The following is a 21,416-nucleotide window of genomic DNA, read 5'->3' on the forward strand; positions in this document are numbered from 1 at the left end:
TTAATAAATTAAAATCAACTTAGATTTTTTTTTTTTACATCAACTTAGAATTGGTTAAAATAGAGTAATTGAGTTAAGCAATTAAAGGCCGTTTGTTTAACATTTTTCAAAAAAAAAATTATATATTATTTTATTCTTTGTTATAATATTTTGAGAAAACAATTTTCAAATAAAGTTTCAAATAAAAAATTAATTTATTTTAAATATTTCTTCTATTTACAACAATCTTTTTTTAATAATAAATTTCCAAAAAATAATTAAAATAAAAAGCTATTATGAAAAATTCTTTATTATAGATATTTAAGTTATCAAGCATATATATATTTTTTAAATCATTAACAAACGAATCTAAAATAACATATTTAATCCATGAAAACTGGCTTCACAGTTGAAAGTAGTCAAATTGATTAGAATGACTAAGCTTATCTATTAGGACAAGATAACAAGAATTAGAGACTAAGTAGCTAAGATTTATAACAAATTTGACCGTCCAATGCATTATTAAGGAGATGCAGTTATAAAACACAAGGACTATTTTATATTTATCCAATAAAAATTCATTAATTTACCACTCAATCCACCTTTTCTATTTCTACTAGAACTCCCTTTGACAAACCATCACTATTTATATTAACATGCCACTCAAACTATTTCAATTTCTTATAGTTACTTATTTTACACTTGAAAAGCATTTTTCCACTTCAAATATTTTATACTAAGAATCATTAATCATCATGGAACAAGATAAAGTCAACGAGAGTGATACTAATGGATTGAAAAAAGGGCAATGGTCAACACAAGAGGATGAAATATTAGCAGCATATGTTAAAGAACATGGAGAAGGAAATTGGAATTTAGTTTCCAAGAATTGCGGACTTGCTCGATGTGGAAAAAGTTGTCGTTTTAGATGGTTGAATCATCTAAAATCAGATTTAAAAAGAGGTCCATTAAGTATTGAAGAAAAACAAAAAATCATTCGACTTTATGATACGTTGGGACCCAAATGGTCTAAAATGGCTATCGAGGTTTGTATTCATGCAACTTTTTTTTTTTTTAATATTAATTTATATGTATCTTTTATTCTACGAATTAGAGTATATTATTTTTCTTGATATTAGTTATTAATTAATAAAAGAAAAATAATATGATATTAGAGAAATAATTATTTTGTTATATTTCTTTTAAAAAAAATTTGAGAAGGTATACTTTGATCAAGATTCAAATCTTCTATCAAGATTCAAATTTTTCAAAAAATTATTTTGTTCGATTCTTGAAGTTTTTTTTGTCAAGATTCAAATTTTTTTATTGTTTAATTTCTACTTTTTTTTTATTTGGCTAGGAGTTAGATTTTTATTTTTTTTTTATTTTTATAATAATTGTAGGGTTTGTTAGTTTACACCCACCTCCGAAGGTGGATAAAATAACTACTTCTTGCTATTTTAAAAATATATAAATTTTATTATAATTATTAATAATTAAGAGGTGTAGGTTTTGTCCATCTAAACCTTCTAAATTTTATGTCTTCTAAATTTTAGGAACTAGATTAACAAGGTATACTTTTTCATTTGAACAAAAAAAAATCCCTATGTACTATTTTAAATAACAATAATTGAAAGATAATATTGTAAGTTTCATTTTACATGGTAAAAAGATACAATAAAACCTTTTTAAAAACATAAATTACATATTTACCACTCATTAATATAATTTTCTAAAATATATGGTTGCATTCATTTGTAAAAAAAAATGCATAATGTATGATGGTTTATATATTTACATAAATTATTGTGTATGTTTATAATATAGTTAAATAATAAAATAGTATAATTGTTTTGTTAGGGATAATAGTATAATTGTTAATATATAGTATTAGACTTATACATCGTATATGTTGAAGGGGGTTGGACCACACATTTTGTTAGATATACTTTGTCATTGTTTAAGACATTCAAGTATGCCTAATTTTATTGAACACAGAATTTGACCCACTTATTTAGTTTTTCTTTTTTATAGAATATCAACAAATTTTATATTTCAATAATATTAATCTTTAAATATATAATTATGTACACCAAAATATTTAGAGTTCATATTTACATGTATTTGTATTATTATTTTTACCAAATGTATTTCCAACGTTTTATTTTACATTTGTTTTTTATTTTGTCAGTTGCCTGGAAGAACAGATAATGAAATAAAGAATTTCTGGAATATAAGAAAAAGGAAACGTGAAAAAGAAGGCTTACCTCCATTGTATCATAGAAGCATAAAACATGAAGATGAAAACAACTCTAAATTTCAAGACTCATTCCATAATGTTCCAAATATGGTACAAAATAATGTGGACAATACTTCTATAAGCAATAATATTAGCCCAACATTGATTAAGAGGTGAGTACGTTATTTTGCAATGTCATTGTCCTCTCTAAGCAAATAATTCAATTATATTTTAAATGCTTAAATTAATTTTTAGTCTTTGTAAAATTATTTTATTTTGTATTTTATTTTTAGTCTTTATAAATTTTTTTTGCATATGTTAGCCATACAAATATAATTATTTTCAACTTTACAAAGATACAATAATATTATTTGTAGGGATTAAAAATTTATTTAATTATATCTTAAATTGAAAAAATGACTATGCACAATTACCATAAAACAATTTTACACGAATAGTTAATATGAATATTTTTTATGTTTTATTTATAAATATTTATTTTATATTTTTTTTAATATTTATCAATAATAAATATTGAGTGTAACTTACTTTTTGTTTTTTACAAATATGACCTTTTGTAGTTTTTTTTATTTATAAAAATAGTATGTTTTCAATTCCTAACTTTTAAAAACCATTTTATTTTCTCAATTATTAACTTCCATTTTTTTTTCAAAAAGAAAACCTAACTTTTTTTTCTGTCAAAAAAAAAATCTTTTAAAATGTTGGTTTTTTAGTAGTTATTTTTTTACAGGGAAGTTATATTTTTTTAGTAGTTATTTTTTATAGGGTAGTTATATATTTTTTTTATATTATAGGGTAGTTATTTCTTTTTTTTTGGTTATCATGACTTTTGTTTCTCTTAATAGTTTATTAATATTTGTATCCTTAAATTTACACATTCCATTCATCAATTTCAGGGGTGAGATTGAAATTCCTTATATGAAATTGGAGATGATATCAGAACTGCCTCCATTACCACCAAGTTTAGAAATTCAAAATTTTGAATATCCACTTTTTTCCAATACAATGTCTAATTATGAGTATACTACATATTCACCTCCAACACTTATGGAAACTCAATATGAGATGTCACAACCAATTTCTCCAAGAAGCAATGGTATGTTGGAATCCATATTCTATAATCCAAATATTTTGGAAGACTCTCAAATTAAATTGATTGATGAAGAAGGAAAGAATCCCATTTCTTTGGAGAAAGATGTTGAAGCAAACTATGGATTGTTGAAGAATGATACTAATAAGATTCCAAATGATATAAAGGATACCTTGTACGCAATTATTTATGGAAAAGGTATCCCAGGTTTCCCTTAGTTTTTACCTCGCAATTAGGAGATAAAAACTTATATATTGATGTTTTTAGTATGTGTTTGTTTAAGTAACAATATGTTTCTTTCAAAATTACGAAGTATAGTTTGTAAATTTTCAAGTGGAAATGAACTCAAACTTTTTTTTTTTTTTTAAATTGATTTTTATTGTATATTTTTTGGATAATAAAAAAATTTATCTAGTAATTTGTGAAATATTACTGTCACGTCTATATGTATGATTTATTGTGGGGGCAATTTTCCTCACAAAGTATTTGTTTAATTAATTGCTTTTATATGCTTAATTTTGTTTTTGTGTCTACAAAGATATAAGAGTGTTTCCTCTATTCTTTCGGTCTATTTATATCTTCACTCACTCTAATTTATTGTAATTTTACTATATATATAACTGTGAATTATGTAATACATATATATAGTAAAAACTTATTAAATTGTGTCAATGCAACTTGTTATTTTACACCCACTCAAATGTACTTGTAAACATTATATTGTCAATGCAAATAGTGATTATTGACTATTGTCGTACTATATTAAAACACTCATTCACACCAAATTTTAGTTAAATTGAGTATAAAACAATATTTTTAGAAAAATAATTTAATGTTGAAAATATTTTTTAGCACATTTGTTTTGTCAAAATAATTAAGTAAAAGTCTTAACATGATTAGAATGAGTTGTTAAAATATTAAGGGAAGTAATAAAAGATTTATTTGTTGGTTGAATTGTTTAGAGAAAATTTAGTACTAAGATAGTGGTGATTGAATTGTGGACGTGTAGAGCACTTGGAACAAAATATGAGGAATTAATCTTCAACTGTTTGTTTTGTTAGTTGTTGTTGTTGAATTAAATGTAAAAGTGGTCATGTTGTAAATGTTATAATTTCTGATGTGAAAAATGTGATATGAGATATATTTTGAAAAATATAACATAATGTGATATGAAATTTATCACATGATGTTATAAATTTTAGTTTATAAATCGGTAGGTTTAGAACAATGTAAACTTTAAAACATAGATATTACTTATGAATAGTTCTAATTGAGTTATTAATAAAGGAATCATTCATGCAATTGATTTGAATGTAATCACGAATAGTCTTGTAATTTAGATAAATATTCAAGGAGTGTTTTAAATAAGAATACGTCTATTTTGATCAGTAATAATTTATGTTTAGTGTTTAATTTACTATTTATTTTAAGTTTAGATTATATATATAATTAATTTTTAAAATTAAATTTTGGAAAAAGATAATTCGATTAATTTAAAGTTAATTTACGCTGAAACATGATTTCTTCATGTTAGCACTATAAAATTTCTCTAAATAACCCAAACAGCAGATAAATCTTTTATTACTTTATCGAGTTAAAGGTCCTGAACCGATTTTTTAAATTAACACTTTTCCTTATTTTTTTAATAAAACAAATTGCTAAAAACTGTTTTCAGGATTAAATGATCATTCTGAAAATTATTTTCAACCACACAATAAATTTTTCTAATCATTGAGACACAAATATTACTACTTCTTATCTATGTGTAAATTTTGATCCACATTAAAATATATACGAAACTTTTTTGAGTAAATATTCAATTTGGTTCTTGATTTTGTTAAATTGTATCAATTTAGTCTTTTTTACTCAGTCAAACTTTCAAAATAGCCCTTAACTATTGCAATATATTTTTTTAGTTTTTATTTTTTATTTTAAAAAATCATTTTGTAATAGCAGCTAATATAATAAAAAATTATTGGAGTTACAGTTTAAAATGTTTGATTGTTTCTATTTTTATCGTAAGGGTTAGAATTTTTAATATGGTAAGTTTTTGTTTTTGGGGAGAATGATTATTGAAATATAGTGATGATTCATTTTTGTGAGGAATGACAAAAGTGTAAAGGAGTATATGGGTAGAAAAAATGAAGTTTATAAAGAGATGGTTGTGGATATCTTTAACATCTTTCACATTCAATGGTGAAAGTGAAAAAGTGTAAGTGTTACCATAGACTCACTAAAATAATATGGAGGGTACCTGCATTAGATTTGGATGATATGAGAGTACTGGGGACTGAGAGAGACGTAGTAGAAATGACAAGAATGACAGTGAAACATCAAAACAAAATTGTTATTTGTTGTGATCATATTAATAATGATCTTGAACATGTTTTGTCATTGCCTTGTAGTCAAGAGAATAATGTAGTTGGAGAAGAAAAAATAGTTCATTTGTTTGATGAAGTTTCTTGTTCAACAATCGATGAAAGTGCTTATGATTGTAACCATAAGCTTCCTCATTGTGTTAGTTCTAATGAGAGTATTGAAATATCAAAACAACAAAAAACGATGCAAAAGGTAGAAAAAAGGTTATGACTCCAAATAATGGAAACAAACCGAGTAAAGGGAATATGAAAGTTGAGACGCCACGTAATGGAAACAAAGGGAATGGTTGAACCAATGGAAAGAAAAAAAAGTAAAGGGTAGAAGGAGATCGAGACTCCAAGTTTTGATTTAAGTGACGATGTCTCCGTACATGGCGGCGAGTTCCATGAAAGTGTAGTTGGTTTTCATGTTGGACATGAAGAAAGTAGTCCGCAACAACAACAAGTCAATGACGGTGTTAACAAATCTGAAGAGCTGAATGATCCAAATAACATCGATGAAGAAGATATTGACAACAACAAGTTCCCTCAATTTAATGAAGTCGCTAAGTTTGGTAATGTCAACTTGGAGTTGGGAATAAAGTTTAAAAACTTGGCAACATTCAAGGCAACAACGAATGAGTACATCATCAATTTAGGAATGCCTTTAAAATGGGTGAAAAATGATCATGGTAAAACAAGGGCAATGTGTGTTGAAAAGGAATGTGAATATAGAAAATTAATTGCAATGAGAACAAGTTTATGGGAAGTTTCCAAATTAAGACATTCAACAATGAACATAGTTGTAGTTGAAACTTCAAGAACAATCAAGCTGAAAGAAAACGAACGATGCATAAACTACAAGATAGACTTTCTATCTAACCTAATATTTTAGTCGTTGAAGTTTTTGAATTTTTGAAATGCGATTTTAACATGGTCATTAATAGGTTAATGATTTTTAGAGCAATGAAGGCGGTTAGAGAGATATGGGAGGATAGTGAAGAGAGCAGTACAGTCAGATGTGCGATCATGCATTTGAGTTGTTAAAGAGTAATTCAAGGTTATGCATTAAGCCCGGTACACTACCACGACCAGAATTTGAACCCCAAATTAATGTTTTTTTGAAGGGCTACTTTGGGGAGCAATTATTATCATCTGTGAAAACAAATGCAAACTATATAATTTTTGTATTGGCCTATGCAATTGTATATGTGAAAACAATGACAACTATAAGTGGTTTTTGACACTGTTGCATGAGGAAATTGGTGATTATATACATCATAGTTGGAACTTCATGTTAGACAAGCAAAAGGTAAATCATTCTCAGTTTTTGTAAAAGTCAATTGGATTAAAGTTCAACACAAAAATAGATCAATAATGTTCACCAAAACTTATCTAAGTCGAGTTAATTCTTCCATTACAACTTCAACCTTGTCCATAAGCCTCAACATAAGCTCATTGTTTTCTTCTATAATATTTGATTGTTGTCTTTGTGCTATTATCAATTGATCAATTTTTACTATAAGTTCATCTTCATTTTTATTTCCATCAACACCAATATCTTTATGAACACATATGTCAGAAGCTTCATCACACCATAGAAGATATGAACAACAACCTTCTTTCTGAAAACATAATAACTCAAATCATAATTATAATAGATGATAGAAATCATAACAATTGAAGAATCAAACAAAGTAATTATTTATTTTGAGTAAAATCCCCCCAAACAGAGCAAAAAAAAAAAGAAATTAAAAAATGCATATTTGAACATTATCTTTCAAATCGGACAGCCAAAGAAAGATCGATCTGAATTTGCATATGTCCTTAAAATCTTTATCACAATTTTCTTCCCACATAAACAAAAAGGAATTGAGTAGTTTTTCTGAATACATGATTCATTAAACCCTAAATTACTAATATAGTTTTTCCTGAATATAAATGAAGTAAATTAAGAGCGAAAGGAATAATATGATTGTTGGTTATGTGTGTGTGTGTGTGTTTTTTTTTTAACTTAGTATATGATTAAGTTAAAATATGCTCGAGTTAAGTTGGTTAGTAACTATTTGAAATTATTGATAAAGTGAAAGATTAAATTGATACAATTTAATAAAGTTGGAGACTAATAGTATATTTAGTCAAATTTTTTTACTCTTAACTTTTCAAGAAAATATGTTAATAATGTGAACACAAAACTAGTATAAAAAATCGATGCAAAAGTAATTCTTATCACTATAATCTTAAAAAACAATTTCTTTTAATAAGCATATCATTGAAAATAACATATTTGAACTCTTTTTAACCAAACAAATATTCTCTATATATTATATTTTAAATCGATAAAAAAAAAAAACGTTTTTAACCGTTCAAAAAACATTTTATTACAAATATCAACACTTACTAATGTAGTAAGCATATTTAAACTAAGAACAACGACTTCTACAATAGAAATATAAAAATTTAGGCATGTGTTTGCATCTCTCTTAAAAGTAAACAAATTTCCAATGAATATAAAAGAAATCAAGAAAATTACTATGAGCAATATATATATATATATATATATAATGGTCAAGGATGCATCTTTGATATATAAATCATGGAATTGAAATTAAACAAAGAATGAGAGTAACAATATGTGGTTTTACTTGTGTTGATGATTCTCTCAAGCCTTGCTTTTTTTCTCTTCTCTTTTTTTCCCTCTCTCTCTCTTAAGTGTGAAAATCGAAAAATTAAAGAATGAGGAGAGGAGTGCTAGTAGTGCTAAGTGGTTACACTATGATTTCTCCTTTCAATTATTGGAATCAAATTAGTGATTAATTGTAATCAATGCTTTCTTGGTCACATACTTGACAAGGTTCATTCTTAATACAATTCCTCTCACTCTCTCTCTCACCCGCTATTTTACTAACAATATTAATTTAATTAAGATGATATAAAATTATATAATATGCGTTATGTATATGTCACGAAAATTTAGCCTAATTAAGTCATTTATCTTAACAAATTTAACATAGTAATTACTATAATAGTTATCATACCAAAATGCTTTTTCTACATACTACTACAAATAAAATAAAACAAATATCAATTAATTGTATATGAATTTCGCCTTTCACTCAAATAAAATCATAACACAGTAACATTTAAAAAAAATATTTGACACAAAAAAGAATAAATACTAGGTCTAACAAGTTATCAAAGTGGTGGTGGTTAGATTGAAGGTTTGTAATGATCAAAGTAGCGATTGTAGTTGTAGTTGACGGTCGTGATTTGTGAAATATTTATCTGTCATATTATTGATAGATTTAATTATAGTTTTAATTTTCTTATGTTTATTAATTCACAAAATCACTCTCTCTATTTTAAAATATGACAATTTTTGTCACTTATTCTAATTTCTTAATTAAAAAAATGACGACATCATATGTTTTAACTAACATATAATTAACACCCGTGAAATTGCAATAAAATACTCTAAAAACTTAACCTTCAATTTCAAAAATATTTTTATTTTTATAATTTAATTAATAATATATAAATAATTAATATATCATAAAATTGTATATCATATCAATTAAAAAATATCAAATAATTATTTTTAAGTATAAAAATTTAATCAAAGAGTTGACTTTTAAAATATAAAAATTAATTTAATAAATTGATAAGAAGAGATATACCAAATCTGCAATTAAATCAAATTAAAATGAATCAAATAAGAATATACTGATACTTTGTAAGAAACAAAAAATACTACTAATAAACAATTTGTCAACATGCAAAAAAAAAAAAAAGTTGGTCAAAATAATAACAAATTGTTAAAAAATAAAAAAATAATAATAATAAATAGGTGATATTGAAGAGTGAATAAAGAGTATTAGGGTTTGTGATTATGAGTGGTATAAATACCAATTATTGTTGAAGCTTAATTCTTCCTCTGTCTCCACACTCTCTTCTTCACTCTCCGCCACCGATCCTCACAATTCTCCAATGGCTGTTACCTTTTCAGATCTACACACACAAGAGGGTCTCAAATCCCTCGATGATTTCCTCTCTGGAAAGACCTATATTTCTGGGTAACTCTTTATTCCTCTCAATTTATACTTTTTTTTGTTTCTTTTTATTTAAAATATTGATTTTTAATTGTTTTTATGATTTGGGTTATTGAAATTCTATTTGGGGTTTTTGAAATTTAGGGATCAATTGACAAAGGATGATGTCAAAGTGTATGGAGCTGTTACTGAAAAGCCAAGTGACTCTTTTCCCAATGCTGCTAGTTGGTACGATGTTGTCTCTTCACATCTTGCTGCAAGGTATGTTCTCTTTTCTTCATTTTTTGTTTTTCAATTATTAGTTTCCTCTTTTTTGTTTTGATTGAAATTTAAGATTGGTTTTGGTATATTATTATTATTTGTTAATTTTGGAACTTTTTTTATTTCAATTTTGTTTGAGTAGTTTCCCTGGGAATGCTCAAGGTGTGAAATTCACAGGAAGTGCTGCTCCAGCTGCAGCAGCAGCACCTGCCAAAGCAGTATGCATCTCTACCTTAATGTTTATTTTTAGTTAATGCTTATTTTTTTATGTTACTTCATGTTTATTGTTTCTGTTATTTTTTTTCCTGAAAAAGCTGCCTGGTTTATTTATTTGATATATGTTTCTTTTATGTGTTTTAGAGTACAAACATTGTATTCATTTTTCATTTAGTATTTGTGAAATCAGAAAATTTGGAATGGTAATGACAATGATCATACATTTGATTTCAATTTATCACTTGCCTAAACTTAAGGGTCCTATAAGTTAGTAACAATGAAGAGCTAGTGCTTGTAATCTTGAACTGTAGAATATAAGCATCTGAAATTTAAGTTATTGCAAAGTTATTGTTAGGTAAGTTATGGTGAATTAATTATAACTGTATTGAAGTCACTGATTGAACTACTTCAACTAATTTGATCCTTTGGATTTATTTTTGTCAGGATGCACCTGCTGATGAAGATGATGATGATCTCGATCTCTTTGGTGATGAAACAGAGGAGGAGAAGAAGGCAGCAGAGGAAAGAGAGGCTTCTAAAAAGCCTGCCAAGAAGAAAGAAAGTAAGTTCTTTTTAGTCTTCGTACATGAAGCATAAGCTAGTGTTGAAAAAAGTTATCTTTGGATTTGTTTGATCCTCTTAATTGCCATGTTATTTTGGGGTGGTAGGAATAAATTTATAGTGATGCATTATTGGTCCAAACTAATTTTACACTGAGAACCAATTATATTGCCACGTAAGCCTAGAATGTAATCATATTGTTAAAATAACTGCTAAATACTCTTTTTATTGGATGTTAGTGTAAATCTAGTTTACATTGATAGTGCATGTCACCTTTTCTCTCTTTTTTATGGTATTTTCTTGCTTTAATTGTAGGTGGCAAGTCTTCCATTCTGCTCGATGTTAAGCCTTGGGATGACGAGACAGACATGAAGAAGTTAGAAGAAGCTGTTCGTAGCGTTGAGTTGCCTGGTTTAACCTGGGGAGCATGTATGATAAAAAACTTGAAATTTTCACCAATCTTTCTCATGAATATTTTGATGCAATCAACATTCTATAACTAAAATAGATTACAATATGATTAAAATGGTTTGTTGCAATTGATGCAGCCAAGCTGGTTGCTGTTGGATATGGAATCAAGAAGCTGCAGATCATGTTGACCATCATTGATGATCTTGTGTCCGTGGATGACCTTATTGAAGAAACACTCACGGTTGAGCCAATTAATGAGTTTGTCCAGAGCTGTGACATTGTGGCCTTCAACAAAATTTAAGGTTTCTTATAAGCTATTTTCAAGCGGCGGCTGATTAGACTGTTATTTGCTGATACCGTATTCCCATCTCATCTTTTTATGTTTAGTCTGTTCCAGTGATGGTTTTGTTACAAGAATTGTATGAAGTAAAAGAGATAGAGATATGTTTTGGTGTTAGTTAATGTTATTGATGTCCAAACCATGCACATTTTGTGTGAGATTAACATCACTGAACCATATGCTTCTATTTAATTTTTGATGAGTTTAATGAGACCCCTTTATTGAATCTATACAGAATATGTTGGCATAAAGTTTTGTTAAGTTGAGTCGGTGCAATAATTATATCACTCTAGTTCAAAACACAACAAACTTGATTTTGTTGCTATTTAGATTTTGAAAGGTGTTGAAAGAAATTGGAGCCAGTGTCACCTCTTTGAAAGGTGTTGAAAGAGGTGACATTGACTTTGACAATCATCAACACCAAGGGTTTGAAGTGGAGGAGAATGTTATTGGAAGTTGATGGAGAGAAAGAGTGGAGACCATTTAGCCATTCACAAATTAATGTAATTTAAATTCATTTTAAAAAAAAAGATGTATATAGTTTTATAAAATGAAGATAATTTAAAATGAAGTTTGGAAGGTGTTCTGGCTGTATATAGATGAGTGGATAATTATGATTCAAAAGTATTTACATAGTGTCACTTATCATTCTTACAAATTTATTTTGTAAATATTAACATTTTCCTTAATATTAATATTAATATTACACACAAACAATATAAATTAATATTACATATTAATGAATATTAATTGTGCTCTAAAACAGTATAGACAATGAATAAGCATGCACAAAGAATAAAGACCCTCCATGGTTTGATTACTTGCTAATGATATAAAATTTGTGATAAGATCCACAATAGCATAGCTTGGTTAATTTAATTATAAAATTTGAGTATTTTGTAAATTTTAATTTTATTTATTTAATTTTTAAATAGTTGTTCCAAATGGCTTAGTAGATATTTGTTTAATGGTGATGATTGGGGAACACTGATTGCTCCTATTTGTTTGGTACAGCTACAAAGTGGCCTACATTATTAAGAGACCATTCAAAAAGTTAGGTTGTCTTCCTTGCTTAAAGCAAAGTACCTTTACATGAGTACTTTCACACCCAGCATGGGTGAAATTGGTGAAATGGGGGGTGAGTTTATCAAAATTGTTGAACTTATAAAGGGGTATTTGGATTACACGCAATTCCTACTTAATATTAGTCGTCATAATTTAGTAATAATTTATTGAACATGTAATGTGATCCTTCTAATTTCAAATAATTATCTAGATACAAATTATGTGAAAATATGGGTCTTTTCTACGTGGAGTCTAGATTCTATAATGGATAGTTTTTCTAAAATTTCGGTGGTTAAACATAATTATGTTAGTCTATTTGTAATAGAATTTTTATTAAAAAAATTAACTTTTTTTTCAAATTAATCACTTTTAAAAAAATCTTCTTATTACATTTTTTTTTAAAAAAAGAAAATAATCTAAAAACTACATCAAACGAAAAACCGTTTTTAACAACTTTTTAAAAATATAATTTGATGTGTATGATCATTTTGCCCAAAAATAAATATTATTATCCATACATTGTTATTTTTTGCATTGAAAAATATATAAGACATTTTATCAACTAATTTAATATAGTTCTACATCAAATTTCCAAATTGTATATCGAAAAGCAGTGACTATAAAAAAGATGCTTGTCAAAAAAAAAGATGCTAAGAGTTTGTTTGAGAGGGAATAATTTACAGAAGAAGAAATGACTTAATTTTATTTATGAAATTATAAAATATTTTTATAAATAAAAAATATAATTAATTTTTTAAAAAAATGTGATTGAAATATTATATAATACTTTTTATCTTTTTAAATCTAAAATTTATATTAAAATATAAACTTAATTTACCGGTGAAGCAAATGTTGAAATGAGAAGTACTCATGAGAGAGTAAGTTGTATAAATAGGTGACATTAAAAAGTTGGTAGGCCTAAACACATTACACATTACAGAACAAATGAATTATACTAGGGCATATATATTATCACCTTGTCGTGGTTTTTAAAGGCTAGCTATTTCATATTGTTTGACAAATGCTTGGCTATCAACTTCAATTATCCATGGTCATGCCTAATGTTTGTGGATCCATTCCATCTATGTTTTATATTACATATGACATCTATTATCTGTCACTTTATGTTTGTCCAGAAAAAATCTGAATTGATTTTGGATATTTTTAATCACTCATGTTTAGAGTAAAAATAGGTTAGACTGAATAATAGAGGTTTATGGTTTTGTCTACCACAAGTTTAAATCAGATAAATTTATTTTTAAAATTAAATATCGTTAAAGTTTTATTAAAAGCAATATTATTTAATTAATAATATTAGCCTATATACTATATAAAAAAAATTAAACCTATAAGGCAAACTTACTTAAGTAAATATGAAAAATATTTGTATTATTATTATGTATTAGATGTGAATTTTACGTTAAATAATAAAGTTGTTACTCGTGTAGTTATTTAATTATATAATTTTACATTAATTTTTGATATATTTAAATATATTATACTAAAATAAAATCGAAATATAATCATATGAAGTTAAATTTTTTATAATGTTATTTTAAATATAAAAAAATATTTAATTTTATTGATCAATATTTAGCTTGTTAGTTTATTCGAAAATACTCAAACTATTATTTTAAAATTATTAATATGAAATGAGCTATTAGTAATAAGTTATATCAAATTTTCATAAAAAAATAGACTTAGACTTAAAAAAATTATGATAGACCACAAATCAACCTCAAAATTTATTTTTTTATTACGAAACCCATATCTTACTAAATCTATCTATGTGTAGTCTATTTTTACTATATCCATGTTGTAAGTTTAAAAATAAAGAGACTTGTACTTAAGTTTAAGATAAAGATAATAGATTTTATCTATAAGTAATTGCTTAATTTGTTAAAAAATAAATAAATGATTAGTTAGATAACCATGATGTAATTTTAGATTTCTAGCATGTATTGCATTTAAAAAATAAATAAATAAAAAGGCTAACAAATATCTATTAATAAGTAGGGGGTCCCAAAGCGTGGCTAAATTTGCCTCTCAATTATCACTACCTCTAATGTTAGAGAGGTAGTGAGGAAAATCACCAAAGCTATTTCAATGTAGTTATAAATACTATGTATATCATCATTCAATAGAGAAAACTTCACTTAACTACAAATAACAGCTTATTTTTGTCAGACACTTTTTATACAAATTTACTTTTAATAATTTACAATTTATTTAAATTTTAATTTAAACTTAAATTAACACCATAATTATATAGAAATAAAAAATTAACTACTAATTTCTGTTAGTCATGATAAAAAAACTACTTAGTGACCAATATTTTGATATTATATGAGTGGTCATGAGAAATTTTATTATGTTTAATGGGATATTAATTAATTATTTCATTATATTTTTTATTTTTAAAATATAATTTAATTATGTTTTTCGATACGTATTAATTAATTTATCTTAAATCTTACGACTAAAATAAAAATAATAAATTTCATTATGTTTAATGTGACGAATATGGTTTTGCATAACAAGATCATATTCAACTATTATTTCAATAAGAGAGTGAAAATTGAGATGGAATTAGGGAGAAATAATTGTTGGTAAAAACTATTTTTATAAAAAATAATTTGAATTTTTTTTCACAAACTTGAGAGATCAAGGGATAACAACAATTAATTGTAAAAGAGAAAACTTTTTTTGTTATCTAGGTTCTATTTTTAGTATAAGGATAAAAAAGTCATAACTTTGTACTTATTCAACCATAATGTCCAACAATTTATAAATTTATAATTTTGAACCTAAAGTTTAAGAAAAAAAACATTGAACAACTCAACCTTTGCTACTTTTTTGACTATATAATTATTTACTATATTTTTTAACTATATAATTTTGTTAAACTATAAAATAAATTTTTGATACAATCGCAAACTTTCAAACATGCTCAAGACTACCAGAGCATAAACCACATATAAAATTATATTTTCTAAATTATAAAATTATAAATCAATCTTAATTTTTATTTTCTATTTTCTTAAAAATACTCTAAGATTGTAAATCAATCGTAGATTATATTTTCCAGATGAGATATGTAGCTCAAGTGACTTTAACTGCTTTGGAGGATGTAAATTCAAACATAAACAAAAGAGAAAAATAAAAACATACCACTCAATTACTAAATAACTTTTAATGTCTAAAAAAATCTTAAATTATATTTTTCTAATATTCTAATATCCCTAACAAGTTTTTTTAATCATGCATTTTCCTTAGCCAATCGTTTGTGGAGATTGATATTTGGGAAAGGGATGAAATAGGTAATTTCACTTTAAATTATTGTAAAGCTACATCCAATAGATTTGAATATGGTTATCGAGTGTCAACCTCTAAATAATGGTTACAACAACTTTAAGGTTGTTTTTCCTAAGCAATAAACTAATGATAGTGGCAATGCTACCACTAATGGTAGTGTCCATGCTACTTCTTATGCTTTTTATTTTTACAAGAATGCTACTTCTTATGCTATTTGTAGTTACTTTCATTTTATATATATAATATATTTGATTTTATTGTTGACATTATTTGCAATGACATACTCTTACTTGATTTGGATAATAATTTGTAGCTTCAACTCTTCCACTAACATCTCTAATAATTAATACTTAATAAATTTTATAATAAAACACATTTATTTTTATTAAAATATTTTATTTTGTACCATTTTTTGAGTTTTGTATATATATATTCCTCTTTTTTAAAAACTTTTTCGAATTGCCCTACTTTGAAATTTATTTCTTTAAAATTTGCTTGTTTGTTATATTTTAATATTTATTTATTACTAGAATTATTTAAAAAATAAAAATACTAATCATAAATTAAAATAAAATACATTAATAAATTATAAATTAATTTTATATTTTAATTATTATTATTATTATAATAAATAACTATTATAAATTATTTTAAAACAAATATTATTATTATTATTATTTAGTTAGAGTTACTAATTTAATTATTTAAAAAATAAAAATAAAAATAAAATAAAATACATTAATAAATAATAATAATAAATAATAAAATACATTAATAATATTATAACATTTAATAATAATAATAAAAAGAATAATAATTTTAATAATAATGTGCCCAAACAAATCGGATGAAGTTGTTAGAATAACGTGCAAAGATAAATTACGTGTCCCTAATATATTGAATAGTTGTTAAGAAAATACGGTTATAGTCAAAATATTAGGGACACATTATTTATTTTGACACATTATTCTAACAACTCCCACTTATCAAAATATTAGGGACACATCATTTGCTTTGACGCGTTATTATAGCAACTCCCTTCTCAAAATATGAGGGACACTTTGACACGTTATTATAACAACTTCATTCTATTTGTTTTGACACATTATTATTAAAATTATTATTATTATTAATATATTTTATTTTATTTAATATTAATATTATTTATTAATATATTTTATTTTATTAATAGTATTTTGACTTTTTAAATATTTTAATTATTTATAATTTATTAAATAATTTATAATAGTTATTTATTATAATAATAATAATAATTAAAATATAAAATTAATTTATAATTTATTATTAGTATTTTTATTTTTTAAATGATTAAATTAATAATTCTACTAATAAATAAATATTAAAATATAACAAAAAAAAAAGACTCCTCAATTAGAGGTTTTAAGATATTTAGGAAAATAAATTTTAAGGACAATTAAAAAAAGTTTTTTAAAAAGAAGAATATATATATAACAAAACTCCCATTTTTCCACATCAATAATGTTACTCTTTTAACATATGTATGTACATTGCGATAAAGACAAGGTATCTAATACTTAAATATAATTTATGGTGATAATAAAATATTGACTCAATAAATAATACTTTAAACACATCAATATTCAATTAAAATATTTTGCATTTGACATGAGTCAAAATGTTTTTTTACATTTGACAAGCTTTTTATTTTTTTAAATAATTTGACAAGCTACTAATTTTGTATATTTAATTTAGCTTTTACTGTGTTGAAATTACCAACACAGCTTCTTTTGGAATTTCCAAACATTTTTGTCTTCCCTTTCTATTTTATTATTTATTATATTGTATTACAAAAAAGAATGAGTCATTATTATTCTGAAATCTGAAGTGGTGAAAAACCAAACGTCTCTTTCCTCTCTCTCTCTCTCTCTCTCTCACTCTCTCTCTCTCTCTATCAGAATCTCAGGTTACTAAGCTCTGAGTTCTTGGTATTTCCTTTGGTGAGTTTACTCTAATGAATCCTCAATCTCTCACTCTTCTTCTGCAATTTTTTTTAACACTATTATGTTCTTTTGTATTGATTTTGTATGAATTTCAGCTTAATCTGTTCCTTGGAGTAAATGGGTATTGATTAATTGAAACCCCATTTGAGAAAAATTTGTGCTTTTATTACAAGTGATGTGTTTTCTTATTATTGCTCTCAAAATTTTCAATTGGGGTTTGTTTAATGCTTTCTCTATGCTGTTTACTGTTTCTTAGGTTATAACTATTACTTAATTAATTATAATTGCCCTTTGCTTTTTGCATTAATTTTGGTCTCCGATTGTTGACCTTTGGTAATTTTTGTTGGTGCATAAATTTAGTGAGTTATTTTTTTTTATTGATTAAATTTAGGGAAAACTGATTTCATTTTAGGATGATGAATATGCTCATATTTTTTCCCCTTTTATAACTGCTTGAACTGTTCTTTGTTGTGTTATATAGGATATATATAGCTTTTGTCTGATAGAGTATGAAATTTTTGTCACTGTGGTTGTTGTTTAGATTTTGCATCTAGCATCTTGTTTATTGGTTTCTTTCAATTTGCTTGAATGATTTGCATTTTGTGATATGTAAATATTATCAAATTTGTTTTAGTGTCTCATGATTTGATTCAAAGATATAGTTGTTGACTAGTTTACTTCTAGCGGGTTCGGATAAAATTCTCCGCAAGTACTTTGGAAAAGGAAAACACTTGCGGATAAATGAATATTGAAAGAATCTTGCAATAAATGTTATTTTAAACAATAATTTCTTGTTAAATTGGAAGAGTTCAATGGATATGTATTGACATTGTAAAATAGTTTTATGATGTCATAGATAGATTTTTGTTGAGATCTTTTACGGTTTAAAATAACATGGTGGCGCAATGAAGAGATATGATGAGATGACAATGTAAAACTATTTGACACTTTTAGTGTATGTTCATTGAATTCTAATTTGAGATCAGTCAATATATCTCCATTTTTCAAAAACACTTTCATTTAATTTCTCCATGAATACCTGTTATAAGCACTTTTTTACAAGTGAAGAAGCATAAACTTATTCTAATTGAGAAGCTTAGAATTTTAACCAAACTTGGGACTTTATATACTTTGTAGCACCAACAATTCTGATTGAAGACATCCAAATTGGGATGTTGAATCTTGGGGTTTGTTTTATTTATTGATTTCATTATTATAATTCCTTTTTAAATCTATTAATCGTTTTTATATTTTCATAGATAGATATAGATATGATGCAGAAGGAAAATTGAATTTTGATGCAGATTTTACTATTTCTAATTCTAGTTGAAGAAAGAATGTCAAGTGGAGCAACACACTGGTGTTATGAATGCAGTCGGCCAATTGTGCTTGAAGGGAGAGACATTATTTGTCCTTACTGTGACGAGGGATTTGTACAAGAACTTAATGAGGTGCGGGGTATAGCACCGCAAAATACCTTTCCGTCACGCTCGGGAGAGTTTAATCAAATGCCTGACTTATTTGATGCTCTACATGCTTTCGTGGGGCACAGAGGTTCCGAAAACAGGTTTGGGCTTATGGATGCTGTTGATAACTTCATGAGGCATAGAATGGCTGGCATGCACCCAAACTTTGATGTTAGAGGGAGGTCAAGTTCTGCCCCGGTTCCTGAACAGAGTTGGGGTGTTTATAGTTCTGGACCATTTTTAGTATTTCACGGTCAAGTTCCTGGATTAACCTTGCCTAACGGCAGTCCAAGAGGTGGTCCAAGGCGCGGTGATTTCGGAGACTACTTTATTGGTTCTGGACTCGAAGAACTTATCGAACAACTCACCATGAATGATCGGCGTGGTCCACCCCCAGCTGCACGGTCTTCGATCGATGCAATGCCTACTATTAGGATCACGCAGGCACATCTTCGCTTGGATTCACATTGTCCTGTCTGTAAAGAAAAATTCGAACTTGGTTCTGAAGCCAGAGAGATGCCGTGCGACCATATTTACCATTCTGAGTGTATTGTTCCTTGGTTGGTTCAGCATAACTCGTGTCCTGTTTGCCGTGTCGAGCTGCCACCACTAGGACAAATTAGTTCCCGTGGTAGTAGTCGAAGTTGGGGAGGAAGGAATGGCAGTAACAACAGCGGCAATGGTAGCTCGAGCGGCAGGGAGAGTGACCGTCAGAACCATGGAAGGAGAAATCCGTTTTCGTTTTTGTGGCCATTCCGTTCTTCTAGTTCAAACAGTAATCAATATTCTGAGACGGGTGGAAGCAGCTCTTCAACCAATGCTGACCAGAATAACGGAACAAGTTATAATGGATGGCACTTTGATAACTAAACACCTCGTTTCTTCTCCTCGATAAGTATATCACCACCTATCTAATAATGCTTGTAATTTGAAATGAGAAGGAAAGAGTATATTAATATTGTAATTTGAAGTTTATCTTATGTAAGAGAGATGGTAGATAGAAGTATCTTAAAAATCTTTGTACATGTATTCGGTAAGTTGAATCTCTTGGAAGCTTTCATCTTTCATTGTATCATTTGATTGTTCTCTGTCCCTGTTGGTTTGCTTAAGGTGCTGGTCAGCAGGCACAGAGCGCTATAGTTTGTGTTTGAAACTACGATGATATTGCGTCCGAATGCACTTCCACTATGAAAAGCTATCTCAGGTAACTTTGGAATCAAATGTGTTGAATGGTCATCCCCCATGGTTTCAAACACATTGTTGATGTTTGGTTTCACGGCAAGATTGACAAACACACATTGTTCATGCCTTTAAAAAATGTTGTCAAGTTAATTATCTCTTTCAGTTTTGTGGCATGATCTGCAAAATCCACTAGCTAGTGTGGTCATGCAATGTAATGGAATGAGCTATGATATACTTTGGTTTAGCTGGCCAGAAAGTAAAAAGTTCTTCTATTTTGAGAACTTGTGTTGAGTTTGCCAAAACTTTAGGAATTTTGGGATAAGATTTATAAGTGTCAAATGCATGTGCCACCACCTGCACCTCTAACACGATTACTTCAATATTTTTCTTAAAAGTTTGAGTTTTCTAAGTCACCTGTCAAAACTCTAAGTAGGAAATTGATAGCATAATGTATGTAGAATATCTACACAATAATTTGATATAATCCTCCAGCTTAGACGTGACATTACTAACTCTTATTTAGCACTGAATCCTCCAGCTTAGACTTGATGGGTTTGGGTGTGTGGTGAGCCAACAATGAATTTATGATATACTCTTTTTTACAGTACATTTTTTTATAGACTTTTAAGCCTAATTCTCCTTTATATAATTGACTTTTAAGGTGATAATTGTTTAGGACCTATAAATAGTAAGGTAAATTAATAAAACTTTAATTCTTTCATTTTAATGTATCATCTTTTCTTAATCTTTATGAAATGGTGAACCATGATTGTCATTTTGGGACGGAGGGAGTATAAACTAAGTCGCTTTAGTCGCTTGGGAATCTAATGATTTAGTTAATCTGATTTTATATTTAGGTTGGTGATGGTAGAGTAATAGTTA

The 21,416-nt window shown here is 26.7% G+C and overlaps 3 protein-coding genes across 5 annotated transcripts; all 3 read left to right on the plus strand.

Annotated features, from left to right (window-relative positions):
- The first annotated feature begins 734 nt into the window (after positions 1 to 734).
- On the plus strand, positions 735 to 3,547 carry LOC101496052 (transcription factor MYB41-like). Its single transcript, XM_004491240.1, has 3 exons — positions 735 to 1,025; positions 2,171 to 2,391; positions 3,136 to 3,547. The coding sequence occupies exons 1-3, from the start codon at positions 735 to 737 to the stop codon at positions 3,545 to 3,547; spliced, it is 924 nt and encodes a 307-aa protein (XP_004491297.1).
- A 6,013-nt stretch (positions 3,548 to 9,560) lies between these two features.
- On the plus strand, positions 9,561 to 11,754 carry LOC101493594 (elongation factor 1-beta). The gene is made up of 6 exons (XM_004491150.4): positions 9,561 to 9,759; positions 9,880 to 9,996; positions 10,139 to 10,214; positions 10,657 to 10,774; positions 11,089 to 11,202; positions 11,322 to 11,754. Exons 1-6 carry the CDS (start codon positions 9,674 to 9,676, stop codon positions 11,483 to 11,485), a joined length of 675 nt encoding a protein of 224 aa, XP_004491207.1. The 5' UTR covers positions 9,561 to 9,673; the 3' UTR covers positions 11,486 to 11,754.
- A 5,991-nt stretch (positions 11,755 to 17,745) lies between these two features.
- Positions 17,746 to 20,444, plus strand: LOC101493913 (probable E3 ubiquitin-protein ligase RHC1A). Of its 3 annotated transcripts, none has more exons than XM_004491152.4 (2): positions 17,746 to 17,883; positions 19,213 to 20,444. In XM_004491152.4, exon 2 carries the CDS (start codon positions 19,224 to 19,226, stop codon positions 20,220 to 20,222), a length of 999 nt encoding a protein of 332 aa, XP_004491209.1. In that variant the 5' UTR covers positions 17,746 to 17,883; positions 19,213 to 19,223; the 3' UTR covers positions 20,223 to 20,444. The 3 variants fall into 3 exon arrangements, with proteins under 3 accessions (XP_004491209.1, XP_004491208.1, XP_073221054.1); XM_004491151.4 differs by having other exon boundaries at positions 17,747 to 17,883; positions 19,191 to 20,444; XM_073364953.1 differs by having other exon boundaries at positions 17,753 to 17,883; positions 19,146 to 20,444.
- Positions 20,445 to 21,416: the final 972 nt, after the last annotated feature.

The sequence above is a fragment of the Cicer arietinum genome, chromosome 2 (assembly GCF_000331145.2).
Source record: "Cicer arietinum cultivar CDC Frontier isolate Library 1 chromosome 2, Cicar.CDCFrontier_v2.0, whole genome shotgun sequence".
In the NCBI taxonomy this organism is placed as follows: domain Eukaryota; kingdom Viridiplantae; phylum Streptophyta; class Magnoliopsida; order Fabales; family Fabaceae; genus Cicer; species Cicer arietinum.